Source organism: Notothenia rossii (genome assembly GCF_949606895.1).
Source record: "Notothenia rossii genome assembly, contig: scaffold_219, whole genome shotgun sequence".
Classification (NCBI taxonomy): domain Eukaryota; kingdom Metazoa; phylum Chordata; class Actinopteri; order Perciformes; family Nototheniidae; genus Notothenia; species Notothenia rossii.
The window spans coordinates 14,510-37,725 of record NW_027639952.1 but is presented as its reverse complement, the minus strand read 5'-3'; the positions used below and the strand labels follow the sequence as shown (position 1 = coordinate 37,725).

Genomic DNA, 23,216 nt, shown 5'->3' with positions numbered 1-23,216 from the left:
TTTTGGTGGTCATGCCACACCGTGCACGTGCATGCATACGCGAGTCATGGTGAGATATCTGGATTCAGAGGTTGCTTTTTCTTTGCAAAGCATGAAAGAAAGGCCAAAAAAAAAAAGGCTGTGATTTTAAGCAGAGGTCAATAATTTGTACGGCCCTCGGAGGATGTTGAAAAAATTGAAATGGCCCTTTCAAGGCTCCCCACCCCTGCTCTAGAGCTATGGCTTATTTCTGGCAATACTAAACTATGTACTTCTTCTTTTCCCTTAAACACACACACACACACACACACACACACACACACACACACACACACACACACACACACACACACACACACACACACACACACACACACACACACACACACACACACACACACACACACAAACACACACACACGTAGGTTCTGCAGGAGTTCCACCAGCAGCTGTTTGTTGAGAAGAACCTCATGTTTCAGCAAGCCCCGGACTTCATGTTCCAGCCCAGCGACACAGATACGGTAAATCCTGGTTTTTATATTTTAAATGTTACCGCTTGATGAATGAACATAAACTGGGAAAATTGCTTGAATTTTTGTGAAGTTTGAGCGAGCCGAATTGATTTCTGCTTTTCATACAAAATACAGACGACTCTACTCAAGCCTCACTTGCCCAATTGTGCATATGTGATCTGTCAACATTTGTTTGATTTACATATGGTAACATGTCGGGAGTTTACCGTTAGCTACAAATTGCTTTACACAAATCATGGTCCAAATGGCCTTCCATAGAGTCAGCAGAAAGCTGCTAAAAATCAGAGAATTTAAAGAAACCTTCCTCACGGTTTCCTACAGTAAACACAGATGTGAGTGTCGTGGCTTTACAACATGAAATGGACTTCCTGGATTGTATTTCATTGTTTCCCACCAGAACCTGAGGCAACACGGCCCCACCTGTGCAGCCCCACACTTTTCTTTATTTTTTATGGAGTAATGCTTTCGGTCTGAGTCTCCTGCTGTGATCTTATCAGAATCTGCTCTCACAGCTGCTTCGCTCGGGGCTATAAAAGTGCAGTGTGTAACATTTGCATCCTACAAAAGTCAATCCCGCCAGAGTCACCCGTTCGAGTGCAATCTGTTCTGCGCCTTTGCACACCTGTTCATGGAGTCCATAGCGTCTCAGTTTCAACCCATACTGGTCATTAATAGAATGTTTTGCTCTCTAAAAATCATTGAAATATCAGAAGCAGAATTCCTTCATTAGTCCTGCAGCGGGGGAAACGACAGCAATACAACAAAAGTGACATAGCAGATAAAAGCAAGCTATAATTAAGTAGCTTGCTTGTTAAATATAGAGTAAAAGCACACATGACATAAGTAATAGAAATGACAAATAAATACAATTAAGTAGCGAACACATTATAGTTTCAGATATTCTAAAAAAAAAATGTGCACATAAAAACAACGATGGTTTTTGCACATATCAGCAAAAATGTCAAATTAAATCCAAAAATATTCTGACTTTAAGACAACCAAGAGAGGTTTATTAGGGTGGATGCTGCACTTGAATGTAGTGTACTGCAATCCATATTACATACACACACACATTCACACATACACATACATACACATAAATATACACATACGTACACACACACACACACACACTCACATTCACACACACATCTATCCTGGCTCTAGTAGTCTGGTCCTCCCTTTGCTCTGGTCCTCTGCCTCACTGGACAACACTGGACAATTTGTTCAAACTGCAAACGCTGGCGTTGTTTTCATTGGAAGTCAAACAAGCAGCAGCCTGTTCCTAAAGAAAACATTAGTGGTGGAGAGCCTCCCTCTCTCCCCTCTCTCCCCTCTCTCCCTCCTGCCTCCCTCCCCTCCCTCACCACTCGCAGCAGACAGAGAGGGATCCGGTAAGGAATAGAGCTGAACTGGGAGGGAGGGAGGGAGGTTCATCTGTGAAAAGGAGGCATTGTGAGCCTCATCAGAGAGCATGCCCCTCCCCACCCAGGCCCTCCACACACACTCTGCTCTTAACTCACATTTTAGGCATTTATATCAATCCTAAAAGAAGAAATCTCCAAATGAAATGCTGTAATTGTCCATATTTGGTTTATTAAGAGACTGTGCCATGTTCAATTAGAGCCGAATCAATCACTGCCAGATGTAGCTTAATGGAGGAAGATGTGTCTCAGTATTATTTGTGTGAAAAGATTGATAATGCATGCATTATTTGTATTCTTTAAATGTAAAACACTTCAACAGAAGCAATTTGTTGTTTGCAAATATACAAACAAATTCCACAAAGTCTGGAAATCCATTACATTTATTTACAAGAAAATGAAAGCATTTGTTAATATCTTTCTCATATGTATACTTAGTCTCAGAAATAGGCCTTCATACATGGTATAGAATAGATCAACATTTATTCAGAGTCTTCTCCAAGCTGTTTTGAAAATACAAATGTTCATCTCCGAAAATATAGAAAAATATAAAAATTCATTAATTAAAATGTCATGGAGTTTCCCGATGGATGAAAAGGGAAAACGAATGTTTATTGTCCACAGCTGACGTTAAATTGACTTCTTTCTGCTGATTGATATGACTGCACATAGGCTGCATCTCAATTTGGTTAAATGGATTCCTTGCGTCCCTCACTTGCGTCGTTTCCCTGCGTTTAGTCCCTCCCACCAGGGAAGCAGGGAGAGACGCAAGGAAACCACGAGAAGCAGGGAAATGAGTTCTAAGAGCAATGGGACGTCGTTTCTTCCGGAGCGTCACGTGAAGCGGCGTCCGTTTGTGATGCTGCACAGCTGTTCGTCTGACAGCAGCCAGATCAGTGCATGCGCTGCATCGTCCAATCAGTGAGCGATACAAAGTAAGGGGGCGGGTCGAGTGTCTGAGGATTTCACCGGAGGATGGTCTGGTCGTTCCTCGGTTATCGCTCCTCAATCCTCCGGCAAAGATAAGGCCACTGGGACGCTCCTCAAGATGGCGCAGACAAATCAACTTCCAGTGATACCGAGCCCGAGGAGCGAGGAAATGAAAAATAAGAGAAGTGAAACGCACCCAAAGTCCCTTGATCGTCCTTAGCAACGGTCTGCTCTCCTTAGCAACGGTATGTTAGCGAAAATGAACAACCTCTGGACTGTCCGAGTTGACCAATCATAATTAAGTATTCCATTAAACTGTGTAATAAGGGGAAAGGTATGTGTATCTGCCCCTGCTGCACCCTGTGTAAGGTAAAATAAAATAGCAGTTGAATATATTTAGATTTTATACTTTAAGTAAAGTGCGATTGCTGAACATTCACAGCTATCAGAAACAACCAGGGGTTTTATTTAGGGGTTTTATTTGACCAACATGCCTTCATGACTGAGAGAAGCTGTTTGCTCTTCACTGTTTCTCAGTTTAAAAATATGTTTCCCCCTCTTCGTACATATTTGAGAGCCAGCTGGGTTATGACTTTATAAATAAATGTAAGATGAATGTTTCCTTGATGATGTACTGTACCAGCTGAATGAACAGAGGTGACGCCGAAACAAATGCTCTATTTCAGCTCTGCTCCCGTGTATGTCTTTCCTACAGAGCTCTTTTTAAAACCAGGCACACGCAATATGTCAAGAGGAAGTTGGCACATTGACCAAACAGTTATAAACACAACTTTAAATGTGTGGTTCTCTCTGTGACATTTCAGAAACTACAAGGCCCTTTTAGACGTGTTCGGGTGGCTCACTGCACTAAGCAATACTTCATAAAGATTGAATTGTGTTTCTATGTGAGGTAGTCTGAAGGAAAGGGTGTATCATGTGGACAAACAACCTCTTTCTGCTGAAGATCTTTTTTCTAGGATATTAAAGGGGCCTTATTCTGCTGATGTTCAGGTGTATATCAGTATGTAGTGTCTCTACTTTAAAGAGTCCTCTCCTGCTGATGTTCAGGTGTATATCAGTATGTAGTGTCTCTACTTTAAAGAGTCCTCTCCTGCTGATGTTCAGGTGTATATCAGTATGTAGTGTCTCTACTTTAAAGAGTCCTCTCCTGCTGATGTTCACGTGTATATCAGTATGTAGTGTCTCTACTTTAAAGAGTCCTCTCCTGCTGATGTTCAGGTGTATATCAGTATGTAGTGTCTCTACTTTAAAGAGTCCTCTCCTGCTGATGTTCACGTGTATATCAGTATGTATTGTCTCTACTTTAAAGAGTCCTCTCCTGCTGACGTTCAGGTGTATATCAGTATGTAGTGTCTCTACTTTAAAGAGTCCTCTCCTGCTGATGTTCAGGTGTATATCAGTATGTAGTGTCTCTACTTTAAAGAGTCCTCTCCTGCTGATGTTCAGGTGTATATCAGTATTTAGTGTCTCTACTTTAAAGAGTCCTCTCCTGCTGATGTTCAGGTGTATATCAGTATGTAGTGTCTCTACTTTAAAGAGTCCTCTCCTGCTGATGTTCAGGTGTATATCAGTATGTAGTGTCTCTACTTTAAAGAGTCCTCTCCTGCTGATGTTCAGGTGTATATCAGTATGTAGTGTCTCTACTTTAAAGAGTCCTCTCTTGCTGATGTTCAGGTGTATATCAGTATGTAGTGTCTCTACTGTGACATGTCTCCATGCTTTAATGTTCAAAAAGCTCTTTACCTCCCTCATACTGCCTGTGCTGCAGCACCTCTTTTCACCCTCTGTCTGAAACCAGAGCCCAGTGTGCTCTGATTGGTTAGCTGGCAGGCGATATCCCAGGATTCTTTGTCTTTGCACACCATTCATATGCTCAAAAACCTATAACACACTACAGGAGAGGAAACCCCCCCCCCCCCAAAAAAAGATTAATTAGCATTGCCCCCTAAAAACATGTCTGCCATGATTATTTTGTATTATATCTCACATTCTCTCCGTGTGTTTGCAGGTGCTGGAGCTGCAGAAAGATAGCGGCACGACGGAGGAGCAGAGTCTGGATAAAGAGGCGAGGAAATGGGCGAGTCGAGTTGCCCGAGAATACAAGAGCATCATCCACACACAGCGGGTGAGAACCAGATCACACTGAGGAACACATGAAGCTGTAGGCAGGATTCAAGAGGGAGATACTGTCAACATATCCTGTTACCCCCCCCCCCCCCCCCCCTGTAAAATTAATCAACATAAAAAGTGGTAAACTAGCAGCCTGTATTAACATTATTAGTTGTGAAAGTAGATATAAGACATGGTAATTCAGCGTTACTTCAGACTTAGGCAGCGAATTAGCAAACACATTTTAACTCAAAGAAATATGGTGTGTTGATTTCACAAACTCTCATCCTTCTACATTATTCATTATATGCAGTTAATTAAAGTGGGATACTTAGCCATCACAAATGTATGCTATATTACTTTAATACAAATACAAAATACCCAGGTACACAAACAGTTTGGCATCCTTCAGCCCCACTAAACAAAATCTGAACTGCCCCTTAAAGTAAACCGGTTACAGTCAGCCTTCCCCGGTTCCTTTATGTACTTATAGATGGATGACAATAAAGTCTCTTATCTTTATTATCTCTTAAATGTCATGTCAAAGTAAAACCTGGTCTACGTAATCTGGGTAATTTCCCTAGTAGATCCTAGTGGACACTCATTTCTAAAGCAGGACTGTCGTTCAGGAAAATCCTGCTTTAGAAATGGTTTGACTATTTGTGACTTGTTTTTAAAACAAAATAAAAAAGCGTTAAAACACACAAATTAACCTGGAAAGTTCTGGAAGTTGTAAGTCCATAAATCGTTTTATCAATCATTTAACATCGCCATTTGCTGTCGTATGTTCCTTGTGTGGTTACAAAAACAGCGGAACGTAACTTTAACTGTGTTACATTAGTTGGTGTAAGGTTATTTGTCATTGTTAGAAGTAGCAATGCACCAAATGCCAATACTATAAATAATGCATCAGGTGTGGAGTAGTGGTGAGGATCAATAGAAACAAAACACAGGCACTCACAGATGTCCTGTCTTTTGTTCTTGTTTATTTTTGCTTGAATTTCTTAACATTTTGGCAAATTAGCATCAGTGAAAATATGTTAAATAAACTTTGTGATGATTCTCAGACAATTTATATATTCTTTCTCTTTGATTTTGAGCAGATTTACAGATGTTAAAACAGGGTTCCCGCGGGTTCTTAAAAAGTCTTAATTTTGATAATCAGAATTGAAAGCCTTAAAAAGTCTTAAATATGATCAAAAAAATAAGAAAGGTCTCAGATATGATTTAAGAAGGTCTTCAAAGTTATCGGATTTGAAAGGTACTTCTGTGTTGCGATAACGTCTAAATGTTTTTGGGGGAAAATGTCCGGGCTGCAAAGTAACCAGTACGGTAAGAGCCTTTCCGTTCCCCCCAACAATCTGTATTGAAATAAATCAACATGGAACCAGTAATCACTAACTTTGTTTCCCCCAGCCCCTTATTGGAGAACACCCAGCTAGTAACCTAGCAACCAAGCTTCAGCTAGCGGCAGTCAGAAACTCAGGTATCTTCGAATCTACTTACAAATAAATATGGGGAAGTGTAAGTTCAACCGTATTTGGTTGGAAAACATCTAATTTAGTGCTTGGTTGAAACCAGTGGAGGGGAACGTGTTTGAAGCCCGCCGCACCTTTTGCAAACAACATGTGTGATTGTTTTGCTAATGTAGCGTTAACTAGTGCAGCGTAGGCTAGTGCAGCGTTAGCTAGTGCAGCGTTAGCTAGTGCAGCAGCTCCCGCAACAACACCGGGGGACCTCCGGGCGACGTGTGAGTCTACGCCAACCCTAAAAGCGGAGGTGCTGTGGACGCTAAATACCGCAGCTAAACACCAATCATACAACAGCATGAAGACAGCAGAGCTCTATAGCTCTTGTCACTCCCTCTCACACACCCACACACCCACACACACACCCACACCCACACCCACACCCCCACACACACCCACACCCACACCCCCACACACACACACACACACACACACACGCACACACACACACACACACACACACACACACACACACACACACACACACACACACACACACGCGCACACACACACACACACGCACACACACACACACACACACACACACACACACACACGCACACGCACACGCACACACACACACACACACACACACACACACACACACACACACACACAGAGACACACGCACATACATACTTTTTGTCTAACACGCTAACACAGTCCTGTGTACTGTTATGCTGTTATGTTCAGTCATCGTTCTCATGTTGAACATGAATACATTTACTTTGTAAGTAATTATGGGACGTATTTCTTCTTTCATAGCAATTTTCCTTCATACTTTCTTGCCGTGAAATAGGTCCTAGATTCTATTCAAAGTGGTCTTGAAAAGGTCTTAAAAAGTCTTACATTTGATTGGGTGAAACCTGCAGGAACGCTGTAAAATGTATTGAAGGAAGTTAAAGAGGTCAGTGTTGTGTTAATGACTAATGAATATATGTTTCCACTGCACTGGAATTTGTCCTTTACTGTAACCTCCTAGGTTAGTCTGATATTAATAAGCCTGGGATCATAAAATCATGACCCATGTGTGAAGGGAAACATGAGGGAGCGATGCAATACAGGATAAGACTTCCTTATCATTACTTAATTGTCACCCATTCATTTGATTGTAAACAGGTGAAGATAAGGAATTGCATGACGTTTATTTTCCAGCAAACAAGGATCAACGCACTTCCATTAATCAGGAAATGAGTCGCTCTCTCTCAGAATCCATATCCGGTTTATTAACTCGCTTTTTATTACACAGAACTGGCTTTTCTGTTTTGATACATATCATAAATGTGGTAAGAGAAAATGCCATTTAAAAACAATAGTAACAAAAAAAAAACGAAAAATATATCTAAATTAAAATGGAAGTGCTATTCAGTTTTTTTAAAGCTGTAGTTTTACACCGATATTGTCCAATAAATGTGTCAAAATTCACATGAAGTTCAAAATAAATATGCAATGCAAATAAATAAAGTCCCAAAGATGTTCGTTAATGAAGTTTGTCTCGAGTAAAATGTCTTCAAAACATAGATTTATTTATTATTATTGGGTTTAAGTCCTGTGTTTTTATAACTTTATGGTGACATTAGTATTTGCTGTGATGTGTTTTCAGGCTATGGAGGGATACGGGACGCAGGAGCCTTCAGAGCAGAACAACACTGAGCTGGAGACCAAGATGGAGGTCGCCAGGCAGAGTCTCCGGAGGGCAGAGGTAGTGTGTGTGTGTGTGTGTGTGTGTGTGTGTGTGTGTGTGTGTGTGTGTGTGTGTGTGTGTGTGTGTGTGTGTGTGTGTGTGTGTGTGTGTGTGTGTGTGTGTGTGTGTGTGTGTGTGTGTGTGTGTGTGTGTGTGTGTGTGTGTGTGTGTGTGTGTGTGTGTGTGTGTGTGTGTGTGTGTGTGTGTGTGTGTGTGTGTGTGTGTGTGTGTGTGGCCCCAGTGCGGCCCCAGTGCTCCCTCTAGTGGTTAAACAGATGAAATGACACAGACTACGGTCAAATACTACTGTGCTACAATCCAATATTGTATTTTTCTAGGGTGTACCTGAAATGCAAAAATGCATAATTTGTATCATTGCTGTGAAATAAAAAAAAAACTCAAGTGTAAGAGAGACAATAAATGTTAACTTTAAGCTAATTGACTCAAAATGTAAGCCAAAGATTACCGCTATAAGTAACACGCATAGAAATATTGTTTCAGCAAGTTGTCATGTTTTATTGATTTGTCTTGTAGACGGTGAAAGTGAAGGCCGAGGCTCGTCTGGAGTTGCTTCGGCAGGCGGGTGTTGCCGTGGAAACGTGGCTGAAGAGCGCCATGAACCAAGTGATGGAGGAGCTGGAAAACGAGCGCTGGAACAACCTCAATACCCATGATCCTTCACTCTCTGTGAGTCCATCAACTGCACAACTCTTACACATTATTTTTCATATTTGTAACCTCTTTTAGTTGTCATCAAACTTCAGAGGTGGGAGGTAGTGGAGTACAAATACTTTGTTACTGCACTCAAGTACATTTTTCTGGTATCAGTACTTTACTCCACTACTTGTTTTTCTTATGACTTTTTAAACAAATACCTGTACTTTCTACTTCTTACATGTTGAACTCAAATACCTGTACTTTCTACTTCTTACATGTTGAACACAAATACCTGTACTTTCTACTTCTTACATGTTGAACACAAATACCTGTACTTTCTACTTCTTACATGTTGAACTCAAATACCTGTACTTTCTACTTCTTACATGTTGAACTCAAATACCTGTACTTTCTACTTCTTACATGTTGAACACAAACACCTGTACTTTCTACTTCTCACATGTTGAACTCAAATACCTGTACTTTCTACTTCTTACATGTTGAACACAAATACCTGTACTTTCTACTTCTTACATGTTGAACACAAACACCTGTACTTTCTACTTCTTACATGTTGAACACAAACACCTGTACTTTCTACTTCTTACATGTTGAACACAAACACCTGTACTTTCTACTTCTTACATGTTGAACACAAATACCTGTACTTTCTACTTCTTACATGTTGAACACAAATACCTGTACTTTCTACTTCTTACATGTTGAACTCAAATACCTGTACTTTCTACTTCTTACATGTTGAACTCAAATACCTGTACTTTCTACTTCTCTCATGTTCCAAACAGGCTGGTTCCTTTAGTCTGAATGTGTGTTTGGTGGAGTGATCATTATTATTTAGAGTCATTGCGTGCCTATTGATTTGAACACGATCCGTGTATCCATAATTTCCTGGTCTTCTCTAAAGAAGAGGGACCAATGAAAACGTTGTCATGTTGCCGTTGTTCAGCATGGAAACATTCATTAGCTAACAATGACATTATTGTTCTATTAATATAAAGGGAGGTCAGGTACTCTTTAAAACAGTTCAAAGCCCTCTTTACTTTTACTTGAGTAAAGAAGTTTAGTCAGTACTTCTACTTTTACCAGAGTATTTTTAAACATGAGTATCTGTACTTCTACTTGAGTAAAGGATGTGTGTACTTTTGACATCTCTGCCAAACTGTGTTGTAACCATAAGAGTGCAGATAATCAATTGTGATCAGTTACATATAATATCTTTCATTTTCCTGCAGGGAACGGCGGATTTGGAGCGAGAGGACGAGGAGGAGATGGAGGACAGCGGGGAAGTTTTAGACGACAGCAGCTCGAGTCCCTCCAGCACCTTGAAGAACTATCCGCTCACCTGCAAAGTCCTCTACTCCTACAAGGTACAGTAGAAAACACAATAGTGGGAAAAATGGATTGAATAAAAAATGAACGACAACACAAATTGAGAGTTGGAACCAGACCATGATGTTGCCTAAGGTAGAAAGCTTCCATGTCACTGTTTTTTTTTTACATTTATCACATTACACAAACACAACCGAACATTCCCAACATTAAACATATGGCAGATTAAAAAATAATGCTAACAAATCTATAAAATAAAAAGTATCCAGTTGCTAGAAATCATTTAGCTTTCAGTTTAGTTTTTTTTAACAAATGCTGTTTCCTTCTTTGCAGTCGTCGCAGCCAGATGAGCTGACCATCGAGGAGCAGGAGATCTTGGAGGTCATTGATGACGGAGACATGGAGGACTGGGTCAAGGTGCGCTAAATATACATTCACTAATTCAAGTTAAGCATGTTTGATATCAAGCTTAAATTTGTTTCGAATTTTAAGTATAATGTCTCAGAAGTATGTAGCTGCTATAAAAAAAAGTACTCGGTTGGATATCCCTGCTGCAGAATATTTTAACCCCAGCTCATTGTGTTTATTTGATGACGTTTGCTGTGGACTTTCCCACTGAAAGTCAAAGTCAACTTAATCATCAATCTTTCAGTTTGTGTGTAGAAAGATCTAAATACCGTTTCCCAAAATCCCGAATACAAAAATACAAATATATATAAAAATATGTATATCCTATATATACACAATAAACAGACACATGTATACATATGCCCACATTAAGACATAAATAAAAGCACAACAATCAATATATACAAAATAACAGTACCTTCAATATCTTTCAGAAATGTACATTAGTGCAAGATTGTCCATAGCAGCGTAAAAAATGTCTGGTGCTGGATTTGAGTGTCTGTGTGGGGTGTTAATGTCCAGTGGAGGGAGGAGGCTTCAGCTTCCTGACAGCCTGGTGGGAAAATATGTTCTTTAGTCGGGTGGTGCTCGACTTCGGCTTGAAAGTGTATATTTTCTGCATTTTCTCCAGGCCAGAAACCGCAGTGGGCTGGTGGGTTACGTCCCGGAGAAATACCTGCAGCTGCCCTCCTCCAACAGTCTGCTCAGCATGCTGCAGGCTCTCGCTGCTCTGGACGCTCGCTCTCACTCCTCCAGTAACTCCACCGAGCCGGAAACTGAACTCCCAACAGGATCCGTCAACGGAGACTCCAGCGGTGAGGGAACAATTATGTTTTCATATTCCATTTAGTCCTATTTTCTGTTAGAAAAATATCACAGGTCACCGGCTTGAGCTTGAATCTCAGGATCCATGTATCTGTGATCCTCTCCAGAATGGAAGGAGTCATCACATACAGAGCATCAACTAGTTCCTGAACAGTGTCCTTCACATGCTGATATCCAAGAGAGGGAGTTACACAGTCACAAGATGGAGGAATAGAAAGCAGTATTCAATGTTTACTTCAGATTAGCTCCACGTCAGAAATGATCATGCTTGTCATATGTCTCTCTCCATAGAGGCTGAATCATCATGTTAATCACATAGCTATCATATGCCTCAAACAGTCCTGATGCTCTTCTAGGTAATCACACATCCTGTCACGTTCACAGCTGCAGTTGGGATACCTTTGTTATCATGTTACTCTGATGTTGGAGGAGTACTTTCAGTGTTTTCCCAACAGTTTCTCAACCTGTCCTCTTCTTGCTGCAGTGTCGTTTGCCAAGGCGCTGTACGACTACGCGGGACAAACAGAGGACGAGTTGTCGTTTCCGGAAGGCGCCATCATCCGGATCCTGAGCAGAGAAACCCACGAGGACGACGGTTTCTGGGAGGGGGAGTTTAACGGGGTTGTTGGTGTTTTCCCTGCCGTCCTGGTGGAGGATCTGACTTGCGGTAGCGAGAACGGAGACGGACAAAAAGATGGCGGCAGTGCACAGGTGTGTTGGTAGTAGTCTCTTAGTCGAGACCACCTTATCCGAGACCAAGACATTACCAAGACCGGAGATTACCAAGACAAGACCAAGACATTACCAAGACTGGAGAGTACTAAGACCAAGACCAAGACATTACCAAGACCGGAGAGTACCAAGACCAAGACATTACCAAGACCGGAGAGTACCAAGACCAAGACATTACCAAGACCGGAGAGTACCAAGACCAAGACATTACCAAGACCAAGACATTACCAAGACATTACCAAGACTGGAGAGTACCAAGACCAAGACATTACCAAGACCGGAGAGTACCAAGACCAAGACATTACCAAGACCGGAGAGTACCAAGACCAAGACATTACCAAGACCAAGACATTACCAAGACATTACCAAGACTGGAGAGTACCAAGACCAAGACATTACCAAGACTGGAGAGTACTAAGACCAAGACATTACCAAGACTGGAGAGTACTAAGACCAAGACATTACCAAGACCAAGACAAAACCAAGACATTACCAAGACTGGAGAGTACTAAGACCAAGACCAAGACATTACCAAGACCGGAGAGTACCAAGACCAAGACATTACCAAGACCGGAGAGTACCAAGACCAAGACATTACCAAGACTGGAGAGTACCAAGACAAAGACATTACCAAGACTGGAGAGTACTAAGACCAAGACCAAGACATTACCAAGACCAGAGAGTACCAAGACCAAGACATTACCAAGACCAAGACATTGCCAAGACCGGAGAGTACCAAGACATGACCAAGACTTTAAGAGGGCGAGACCGAATCAAGACTGGAACCAGACTAATGTGAATCCAACACTACATGATACACTTACAATACCATGTGTAAGATTAGAGTCAGTTTGATCTGAAAGACACACATACATAAGATATAAATTCAACTTCATCATATTTATTGAAAAAGTTATCCTTTTCATATAAAAACAGTAACATAATATAAAACATCATAATATAAATGCTTCGGTATATAGGTCTAAGCAACAAACAAAAAACCAACCAATCAGGAACCACCTTTGTAGACAAACACACACAGGATGAAGGAAAACCCTTTAATACAAACACACACACACACACACACACACACACACACACACACACACACACACACACACATACACACACACACACACATTCTCTCTCACACTCAGGAGTTTGCGCTCAGTGAAAGCCCCGTAAGCCAGCCAAACACACACACACACTAGAGATGTTAAGATTCACCGATTCGTATCGGTGCACCGGCATAAACGTTCTCGATGCGAGTGCACATCGGCTACAGTTTGGGTTGAACTCGCGATGCATCGATTGTAGCGTATTTTGCATTGTAAAAAAAAAACCGATTCATTCATATAATATCCTGTCAGCACTCAGCAGAGACGATCTTTGCTTCGTCACTACGGAGGCCGAGAGTCTCAGTTATCAACACACACGGAAGTCGAGGAGAAAGAGAAACACAGCGCACCGAAAAATACCTACAAATCAAACGTTTGGCAACTTGATTGTTCAAGAAAGACGGTCAACTTGAAAAATCCCTCGCAAATTGTTAACGATGCTGAGCCGCTTTAAAGTACGTAGTACGAGGAACTTAGCGACGCACATAAAGAGGCGACATGGGGTCTGCGGCTGAAAAGAGAAACCTGGAAGTTAGACATAGAGTTAAATCACTCAGTGAGGTGTTCTGTCAGAGAGTGGTGTTTAGTTTACAGCAGCCTGTGACGGCCAATAACAGTTTAAATGTCTTCCTTACTGTAACGGCCCGTCCACACAGCGGCGTGCGTTGACGCTTCACCATTCACTTTGAACGGGGTGACGTCACTTTTCGACGAACTGCATCGTGGGAAGCGACGCGGAGCGTTGCTGGCGTGGCTCGCAGCAAAAGTTGAGCAATGTTCAACTTTTGACGCCTCGGCAGAAGCGTCAGCCAATCGAATCATATGCCAGTACAAGCTCTAGCCAATCAAACCGCTGCTTTTCTGTCAGGGGCGGGGAGGTTCATGTTATTGGTTGTTGGTCGAGTTTCAGACACGCCCGCCGGCAAGCGTCAATGCACGCCGCTGTGTGGACGGGCCGTAAGCAGTTATGATAGAGCTGCTTGTGAAAGGTTATTTGTATTCTTTATTGTTCATTAGGGGTGTAACGGTTCACAAACATTTCAGTTTTTAGGTCACGGTTCGGTTCGGTACGTTTTCGGTACAGCTGTAAAGCACTTTTTTGTTAATGTATGATTTGCTGCATATAAGGAATAAAACAAAAATCCTCTGTCGTACCATATTGAAGTATCATTATTTTGCATCGTGTTGAATCAAATCGTATCGAACTGTATCGCAACAGGGGTGAATCGTATCGTATCACCTGGTGTTTCAAATGTATCGTTAATGTATCGTATCGTGGCAACGTATCGAGATGCGCATCGCATCGGCCTCAGTGATGGAGATGCACAATCCTAACGACCCGTTCACACAGAGGTCGCGTTAACCGAATATTTTCCGTCAATGACAGATTTTTTCTAACAATGACGGAAAAATCTGAAAGCAGTCCGTCATTTTGACAGATTAGAACACATCTCGGAACAGCGCCAAAATGTCCACCAGCGGCCCACATTATATTACATCCTTAGTGGCCAGGTCGACTGAGGGCGATCTACTCTACTGTAGTTTGTAACTATTATGTACAGGGCTGCACATAACTGGTGCGCAGGTGCGCATACGCACCCCCCGCCAAAAAAGAGCACCGGATCATTTGAAAAAAGGCGCATTTGCGCACCAACATTGAGAGAGAGAAAGAGAAAAGAGAGATGAGAGAAGAAAGAGAAAATAGAGTAGAGAGAGATAGAAAAGAGAGAGAGCTATTTGCGAGTTGCATACTGTAAGAACTGTTAATATAGCAGGGTTTCCCACACATAGACTGTACTTGGGCGGGCCGCCCAGCTATATTAACGGTCGCCAAAGTATAATTCGCGAGCTATTTAGGTTTAATTGTTTTAATCCGTCCAAGAGCACGACGGCATCTGCGATCCCTCGCTATCGCGTGAAGGGTCTGCTTTATGCGCTCCGCACAGTAACCCTGCTGCGTGTTCACTAGCGCACCCTCCCCCGTTCATAAAGTGAAGTACCCCTCAAAAGGTCCGGTTTATTTAATTTTAAGGATGCGCACCAAGCAACATCTAAAGGTGCTCCTTTGAGAATCAGGGCAAAACAGTTATGTGCACCCCTGATTATGTAGTCATTCACACCCCTGTCCAGTTGGTGGCGAGTGTGTGTATATTAAGTAGCTATTGTCTAGTCTTGTTTTTGACCTCGTTGATTACCTCGTTGTTTAACCGGCTTTAGCAATCGCAAAATGTCAGGGCAGCTGATCGTCCGAAGCTTTTTTAATAAGCCCAGTAATTGTGATGGTGTGGATAAACGAGGTGAAAAAAGAGGGATTGATGCGGTGGAGGATGAAGGACAAGCCAGTAAGACTAAAACTGACAACGTTCAGCCAGCGTCAGAGGGGCAAGTAAGTGGCAAGGAGTTCAAGCGGGAGTACCGGGTTCAGTGGGAGCAAGAGTTTAAGTGGCTGAGGAGGGAAGATGGCAAAATGTTCTGCGACATCTGTAGAAAAGCTAAGATGAGTAACGGATTTGTCAGAGGGTGCACGACGATGCAGAAATCAGTGTTCAGGCTAGGCCACAGCAGATCAATTGAGTTGTTCTGTGTTTTGTTCATATTTTGATAGTAATTGTCTCATTTAAAACGATGGCATTGTTCATATTTGCCTGTTTAGGCACAATGCTCGCGGTGTTTTTAGCGGCCTCTGCCCCCCTCTGCTGTGCTGTCAGTGCAGGAAAAAATAAATCATTCATGTTCGTGTTGACATGAAAAGTGAGCACATGGTCGGTGTCTCTATTCATCTTTTTTTTCTTCTCCATGCCCTTAAAAGTTCTGTATGAATCATTAAAAAAAACGAATGAATGAACATTTGCTGCTCAGTACCCAAACATAAATATGAATTATGTCTCATCTCATCATTAAAACATGAAAAATAAAATGACGTGTAATAATGGATTATGACGGAAATGTTACGATCCTGTCCGTCAAAATGACGGACAACGAAAAAGTCTAACGCAACCACTGCGTCCACACTACAGCTTAAAAAAAAGCTTGCCGGCGGGCGTGTCTGAAGCTCGACCAACAACCAATCACATGAATCCCCCGCCCCTGACACACAAGCAGCGGTTTGATTGGCTAGAGCTTGTACTGGCATATGATTTGATTGGCTGACGCTTCCACCGAAAGCTTCAGAAGCTTCAAAAGTCGAACATTGCTCAACTTCTGCTGAAACGCCAGGAAAGCTCCGCTCTGCCACCCACAATTCAGTTCGGCTAAAAGCGAGGCAACGTGACGTCACCCCATTCAAAGTGAATGGGTAGACGCATTGGAAACCGTTTTTGAAGCTGTCGAAGCTGTAGTGTGGACGGGCCGTCACACACACACATTCTCTCTCTCACACTCAGGAGTTTGCGCTCAGTGAAAGCCCCGTAAGCCAGCCATACACACACACACAAATTTGACGACATCTTCACTACAAGACCGTTTGAGTGTGTGTGAACGGGGTGGTCGAGAGGTGAGGCGGTAGCAGCCGGTATAGACCAGTGCCATGTTTACAAACATTGCGGCGCCTGAGGGCAAAGATTCGGGATCACGTGAAGTGACATTATTGGTTACATTTTTTAAACAGGGGGTTTTACATCCAATCACATCCCCAGCAACAGCCGTGGTCTCGACCATGGCTGTATAAGAAGACCGGTCTCGAGTACTACAACACTGGTTGGAAGATATGCTTTATTTCTTTAAAAAGTCTGGCTTTATTTGCAGAATTCTTCCATTCTCCTTTCTGATACTTATTGTAAGTCTCATTTCTCCCCTGCTGTTTTCCAGGCGTCCCCCTCCCCATTGGCTCAGATCGGAGGATCCCCTCGCAGCCCCTTCCAGCCTCTGCACAGCAGCCCCCTGCAGACCCCCACCCTTTCCTCCCCACTCTCCAGCCCCAGCAGCGCCTCCGCCTCCCCTACAGGACGACCCCCCTCCTACCACAACGGACACCACAGGCCCCCCCCAGCCCCCCACAAAAGCCCCTTTCAGAGTAAGATTTACTGTATTAAAGGTCACCTATTGTGAAAAATCCACTTTTTTCATAAAAGATTCTCTCTCTTTTTGTCCTGATCCATTTCTATAAAAACCTGTCTGAAAATGAGCTGATCAGATTTTGGCCACTTTGTGATGTCATAACGATGTTTTGTCTTGTGTAACCATTAGCCAATCACCAGCCAAGGTAACCCCCCCCTTATCACCTGAATCTCCTCCTAGAGCACCATTAGGCGCATTCACACCGCAGTACTTTTCCCACAAAGGTTCATGAGAACTCTTTAGTTCTCATGAAATAAGTACAGATCGCGTTCACACCGGAATAAGTCCCTGGGGGAGGATTAGACATTTCGGAACTATATCGGAACTAAAGTGGCAAAAGTACTGCGGTGTGGACGCGGCTATTGTGTTCTTTTTAACCAAATATCTCTCAGAGGGGCGTGGGGAGGGGCTCCTTGTTTTCATCTAAAGTAACAGACAGAGAATCAACACTTGGGAAACAGGGCTGAAACAGAGGGGATTATGGGTAATGCTGCAATGATCTGTTTGGGGTTTCAGCCAATCAGAGACAGACTCTGGATATATCTGAGACCTATAGTATATTGATGAGAGACAGTATGATAGGGGACCTTTAAGTGACGCTGATCTGTGCTCTCTGCTCTCTTCAGGTCCGGTCCAAGGCTCCCCTCAACCCCCCAAATACCCAGAGAGCAGCTCCGGCACCATTCGACCTGTGAGTGCACACACTCTATAAATAATTTACATACATAGATTTAATATGAAACCATTCAATATTTGTTGGTGTGGAAATAATAATTGTAATTAACAATTGATTGATTTGAGCCAGCGTAAAAACAGAAATGCGTATAGTTCTTGCATCTACAATTATTTTTATTATAACAATAACAATTTATTTCTATAGCACTTTTAAAGCTGCTGATACAAAGTGCTCCCAAATCAAAGCCAAGCAGGAGAAGTGGTTAAAACGATGGATGCAAAAAGTGCAAAACAATGTTTTTACTTGACTGCATTTCAAGAACTTAGGAATTATGCTCAATCTATGATGCAACAACTAGGGCTGTCCTCGACTAATCGTTGCACGTTTATGATACATTATGATTATAAATATCTATTTTCTTCCCAAAATGCTTTCAGTTTGTGTGTGTGCCCGTTTATGTGTCTGCGTGTGTGTGTGTGTGTGTGTGTGTGTGTGTGTGTGTGTGTGTGTGTGTGTGTGTGTGTGTGTGTGTGTGTGTGTGTGTGTGTGTGTGTGTGTGTGTGTGTGTGTGTGTGTGTGTGTGTGTGTGTGTGTGTGTGTGTGTGTGTGTGTCCATCTATGTGTGAGAGTGTGTGTGTGTGTCTCTGTGTGTGTGTGTGTGTGTGTGTGTGTGTGTGTGAGAGTGTTTGTCTCTGTCTGTATCTGCGTGTGTGTGTGTGTCTCCGTCTGTGTGTGTCTCTGTGTGTGTGAACAAGCAGCAAAGACGCACGCGGAAACATTTAGTTCTAGTTTTAAAAAATATGAGTGTCGGTAAAAATCCCTCAACTAATCGACTAATGAAAAATTGTTCGATTAAGACTTAATTAGTCGACTAGTGATGAATCGACTATTTGGGGCAGCAACAACAATACGAGATATACTAATAACTGGATGTTTGTTCAGGTCCGTGCCGCCCCCCCGCCCCCGAAGCAGCACCCTCGCGGCCAGGTGAAGCGCAGAGAGGAGGTGGAAATCACTCTGGTGTGAAGGCGTCGACACCCTGGAGGTGACGGCTGTTTTTAAACCAGAGAGGACTTCTTCACGGCTCTGAGCGCACTCCCAGAGGAAACTAAAAAAACACCTGAAGGCTTTTTATCTTTCATCACCTCATCAGGGTCAGTGTGCTGCGGAGGATCATTGTGCCTTTCTCTGAACTATACGCGCACCCTTCAAGAAGAGCAGATATGATCCATTTTATTCACAGCTATACATCCTCTCGGATCCACAATGTCCAGCTCTTCACTCCGGACGGGAATCACTTCACAGTCCTGACTAAATGTATTGATAACAGACAGAATACCTGCCGTTAAGTGTCCTGAAATATCAGTCCTGGTATCAGTTTTCAAATTCTTTGCTCATAGTAAATGATATAGTGATGACTGGCGGATAATACAATGTATTTGACCCAAACAGTGAAACCTGTTAAAAGCAAGAATCAATAGAAAAGGTGATTCTGCTCCACACGGGGAGGATTTACGGATCATTGATTGTCATTATGCTTTCTGGTTGCACAATGAAATGCAGTTTTAGCCCAGTTTTTGTGTAAAAAGCAGCAACAAACAACAATAGTGAATCCTCTGGGCAGATTATACGCCCACCATCTCCAACATTAAACGTTAAAAACCAGCGAAACACTGTTTGCACAACTTTGGTGCATCAATAATGTAAACCAACGAGGCGTCGAGCAGAGAGCATATAGAACGGCTTCTACTGTAAAAATGAGATTGATATTAACTTTAAATCAAACCCTTTGTGCGAAAATGTATAATATGTTCCCAAAAGAGCTTCACATCCTTCAGTTATATGATTGGACAGAGTGAATTATACCCCATAAATAATGAGAAACACAATCATTATTTTGAGAGAACCTGTAAATGGAGGGCTAGAAAGTCATAAACCTTCATTATTGATGTATTTTTAAAGAGGTATAAAAAGGGCCGGGCAATATTATGTTAATATTGTGATATGAGACTCAATATCGATGCATTTTTTTGGTTATCATAATATCAAATACTTTCCTGGTTTTAAAAGCCGCATTACTTCAAAGAAATGTCACCTTAAAGGTCCCATGTCACGGCCATTTCTACTGATCATAGTTCCATTGTTGAGGTCTACTAGCATAGATTTAAATTGTTCAATGTTCCAAACTCACATTGGTTTCTCAAACAGCATCTCTGTATAGTATGTGTATTCACTCTCTGTCCTAAACGGCTTGTTGGAGCTCCTGCCCCCCCCCCCCCCCCCGTGAGCCCAGTGGCCGTCTGCGAGACAGTGAAACCCAGCCCGAACACACACACACACCCACAGCCTGGCTGGCTGGGAATATGTGTGTGTGCTCACACACCGACTTAAAGCCTCGCCGCGTCCCGCCGTCTCAGGGAAGAGAAATTGGCGGAGCTGCAGCTGAGAAAAGATTGAGTGTGTGAGGAAGTCCGCGGATTGGTCAATTTACTTAACGTAACGGCTCCACGGATTGGTCCGTCCATTTGGGTATGGGCACGTCACTGTACTCAGGAAGTAAACAATGGAAAAAGAGAAATGTCCAACGAGGCGTTCTGGGGCAGCACAGACAGGTCTTCTCTGTGTTAGAGTTTTACTCCCTACAGGGTGTACTTTGAGGGTTTGTCACTCTGCAGACCGTTTACATACAGAACAACCTTCATAACACACAAGGGGGCGGGTCATAACCAGAAAAGCATGACATGGGACCTTTAAATGTTTATTATTTGCCCCATTTAGTCATTTAAATCCACATTACAAATGATTATTCAGTTGGAAATCTAAAATATCTCTATCAAGGCATTATTAAAATATATATGTTGTTCCTACTGTGAAAGCAGCGATCTTCCGTTTATATAAATATCAGGACATATCTTTTTAAAAAGTGTATATTAAGGATTTCAACCATATCGCCCAGTTGTCTCTCACTATATCACTTCCTGTGTGGCTCTGACTTTATTTCCACGAGCTGTTTTTATAATTGGATTTCTTCTATGCAACACCTTCATCAGGACATGTTCTGAACATGAAGCTCCAACGGGAAACCAAAAGTCTCCAAACACACACACACACACACACACACACTCGATCAAAACGGGACGAGGCTGGTCCTCCCCTCTGAAAAAAAAACACAACAAAGGGAAAAGTGGCAATTTTAGTTTAGATGTTTTTTGTCGGTAGGGAGAATCTCCTAGAAATCAAAATCCTTTGACCTTTTTAATTCCCAAACGTACGTTAGTTTCCTTTGCACCCGATGCGAGGAAAGTCCTAAAGGGAGAAGCGTAGAGCGCGCTTGTGTAGTCTAACGTTTCCTTTGTTGTAAAATAAAGATCTAGAAATGTTATTCCAGCCGGTAGAAGTTGCCGGTTGCTCGTCGAGTCGGTGACAGTTTACACTGAGGTGCCGTTTATGAAACTTGCCTTTATTTTTAAGGAGGGAAACATCCTGAGCTGCTAGCTGTCCGATTAAAAAAAAAAAAAAAAAAATCTATACTGTCATAGTGAAGCACTTTTTGATGTCTTCTTATTCCTTCTCAGTATTGTGGATGTGTGTTGAATATTTTGTGTACCTGCTATATTGGTATGAATACTTTCCTTTCTTTTACCTTGCGTTATTTAGCCTTAAATAGCCGTTGTAGTGTCTTTGATTGTGTTTTTGAAATAGTTTACAGAGAGCTTGGAGATGGATATCCGTACAAATACTAGCACCGCTTTTTTTTGTTTCCTGTAGAATTAGGATTAAAAATGAAATCTATTCAAACCTTTTGTTTAAGTGGAATTGGATCATAGGAAAAAGAGATATCTGTCAGCTGTGTTCTCGTTGATCTCCTTGAGATCTGAATAACATCAAACTTATTTTTGAAGTTTGCGTTTACCCTGTTGTATTGATGAAAACATAAACAGTGGTCGGACGGAAGTTAAAGTCTGGATCAGAAATTCAGCGACAAACTGCCCACACTCACAAAGGGAGCTCTGCAGAGGCTGCTGAGCGACGTATTTACACCCGTGGATGTTTAACTGTATTTATTGTGTACAAATAAATGTGAAATAAAGATAGCTTAATGAAACAGAACAAACATGTCTCCAGTTTTTCTTTCTGTACCTGTTTTAATGCCCTTTTTATCACTTAAGATGCAACTAAACAATGCTACAAAACAGTCAAACATGAGCTTTAAACTGTAGAAATACCATTAGACTGAAAATCAAGACAGAGACAATATATTTTAAAATACAAAAACAAGTGAAAAGGTCAAATAATCAGATAAAAAGACGAAAGAAAGCACTAGGAGTCATTTTTGAGCTTATTTGATTTGTTTTGACCATAGATGTTTTCTATCATATATTATACATTACACTACTCCTTATGGCAGGGGTCTCAAACTCAAGGCCCGGGGGCCAAATCCAGCCCGCGACTTCATTTTATGTGGCCCCGCAAGAGCTTGCAAAGAATATTATCTTTTTTATTATACGGTTACATGCCACTTTACAGAAGCAGGTTGCCCATAAACTACATGTCCCACAATGCATCTCGTTTTGTGACATGCACACTGAAGAGACTTGCAATTATTTGCCCTGGACTTCTGCTTTCAGACGTAGTTAATTACTAAGTTATTATCCTATCCGATAATAATCCAAATCAGAGGCAATGATGTAATATAATACATTATTTTATATATATATTATATATTTATATAGTTACAACCGGCCCTTTGAGTGCAACCTTTATGCGAATGTGGCCCGCAATGAAATTGAGTTTGACCCCCCTGCCTTAGAGACTACTATAGGTTAAAGGCAGATACTAAATGTCAAAGTGTGTGAAAATGAAAGTTGATTGTGTTGGCTTGTTCATTTCCATTAAGCAAATTATTCTTCAAGGGAGTAGTGCCTTTTCGAGGGAAAGTTTCTGGTAGTTTTTGTTCAGAAATGTCCAAATATCTATGTGTAATTACGGTACTCTTACTTATCATATAACTGCAAATTCATCTCAAGGAAATGCAGAGTGAAGTAAAAACTTGAAATACATCTTGAAAAAAACCATTTTCAAAGACTAAAATCATTTTATTACTTAATAAACTGTGCCTGTTGAAAGCTGTCTCCACACTGACCCCTGCTGGCGGAGCAGGACAAATGGTCTTTATTTCCCCACG

The 23,216-nt window shown here is 41.9% G+C and overlaps 1 protein-coding gene across 1 annotated transcript in view; it reads left to right on the top strand.

The window, feature by feature from the left end:
• The window catches only part of LOC307027214 (F-BAR and double SH3 domains protein 2-like), a 46,652-nt gene extending 24,507 nt beyond the window's left edge, over positions 1–22,145 (top strand). The window contains exons 7-17 of the mRNA XM_079695422.1: positions 405–500; positions 4,896–5,012; positions 8,129–8,227; positions 8,744–8,896; positions 10,120–10,254; positions 10,550–10,633; positions 11,256–11,439; positions 11,934–12,160; positions 17,107–17,311; positions 17,982–18,046; positions 18,974–22,145. Of these exons, the coding sequence (XP_079551548.1) occupies positions 405–500; positions 4,896–5,012; positions 8,129–8,227; positions 8,744–8,896; positions 10,120–10,254; positions 10,550–10,633; positions 11,256–11,439; positions 11,934–12,160; positions 17,107–17,311; positions 17,982–18,046; positions 18,974–19,057 (1,449 nt within the window). The 3' untranslated portion in view covers positions 19,058–22,145. The remainder of the gene's footprint in view (positions 1–404; positions 501–4,895; positions 5,013–8,128; positions 8,228–8,743; positions 8,897–10,119; positions 10,255–10,549; positions 10,634–11,255; positions 11,440–11,933; positions 12,161–17,106; positions 17,312–17,981; positions 18,047–18,973) is intronic.
• The last annotated feature ends 1,071 nt before the right edge of the window (positions 22,146–23,216 follow it).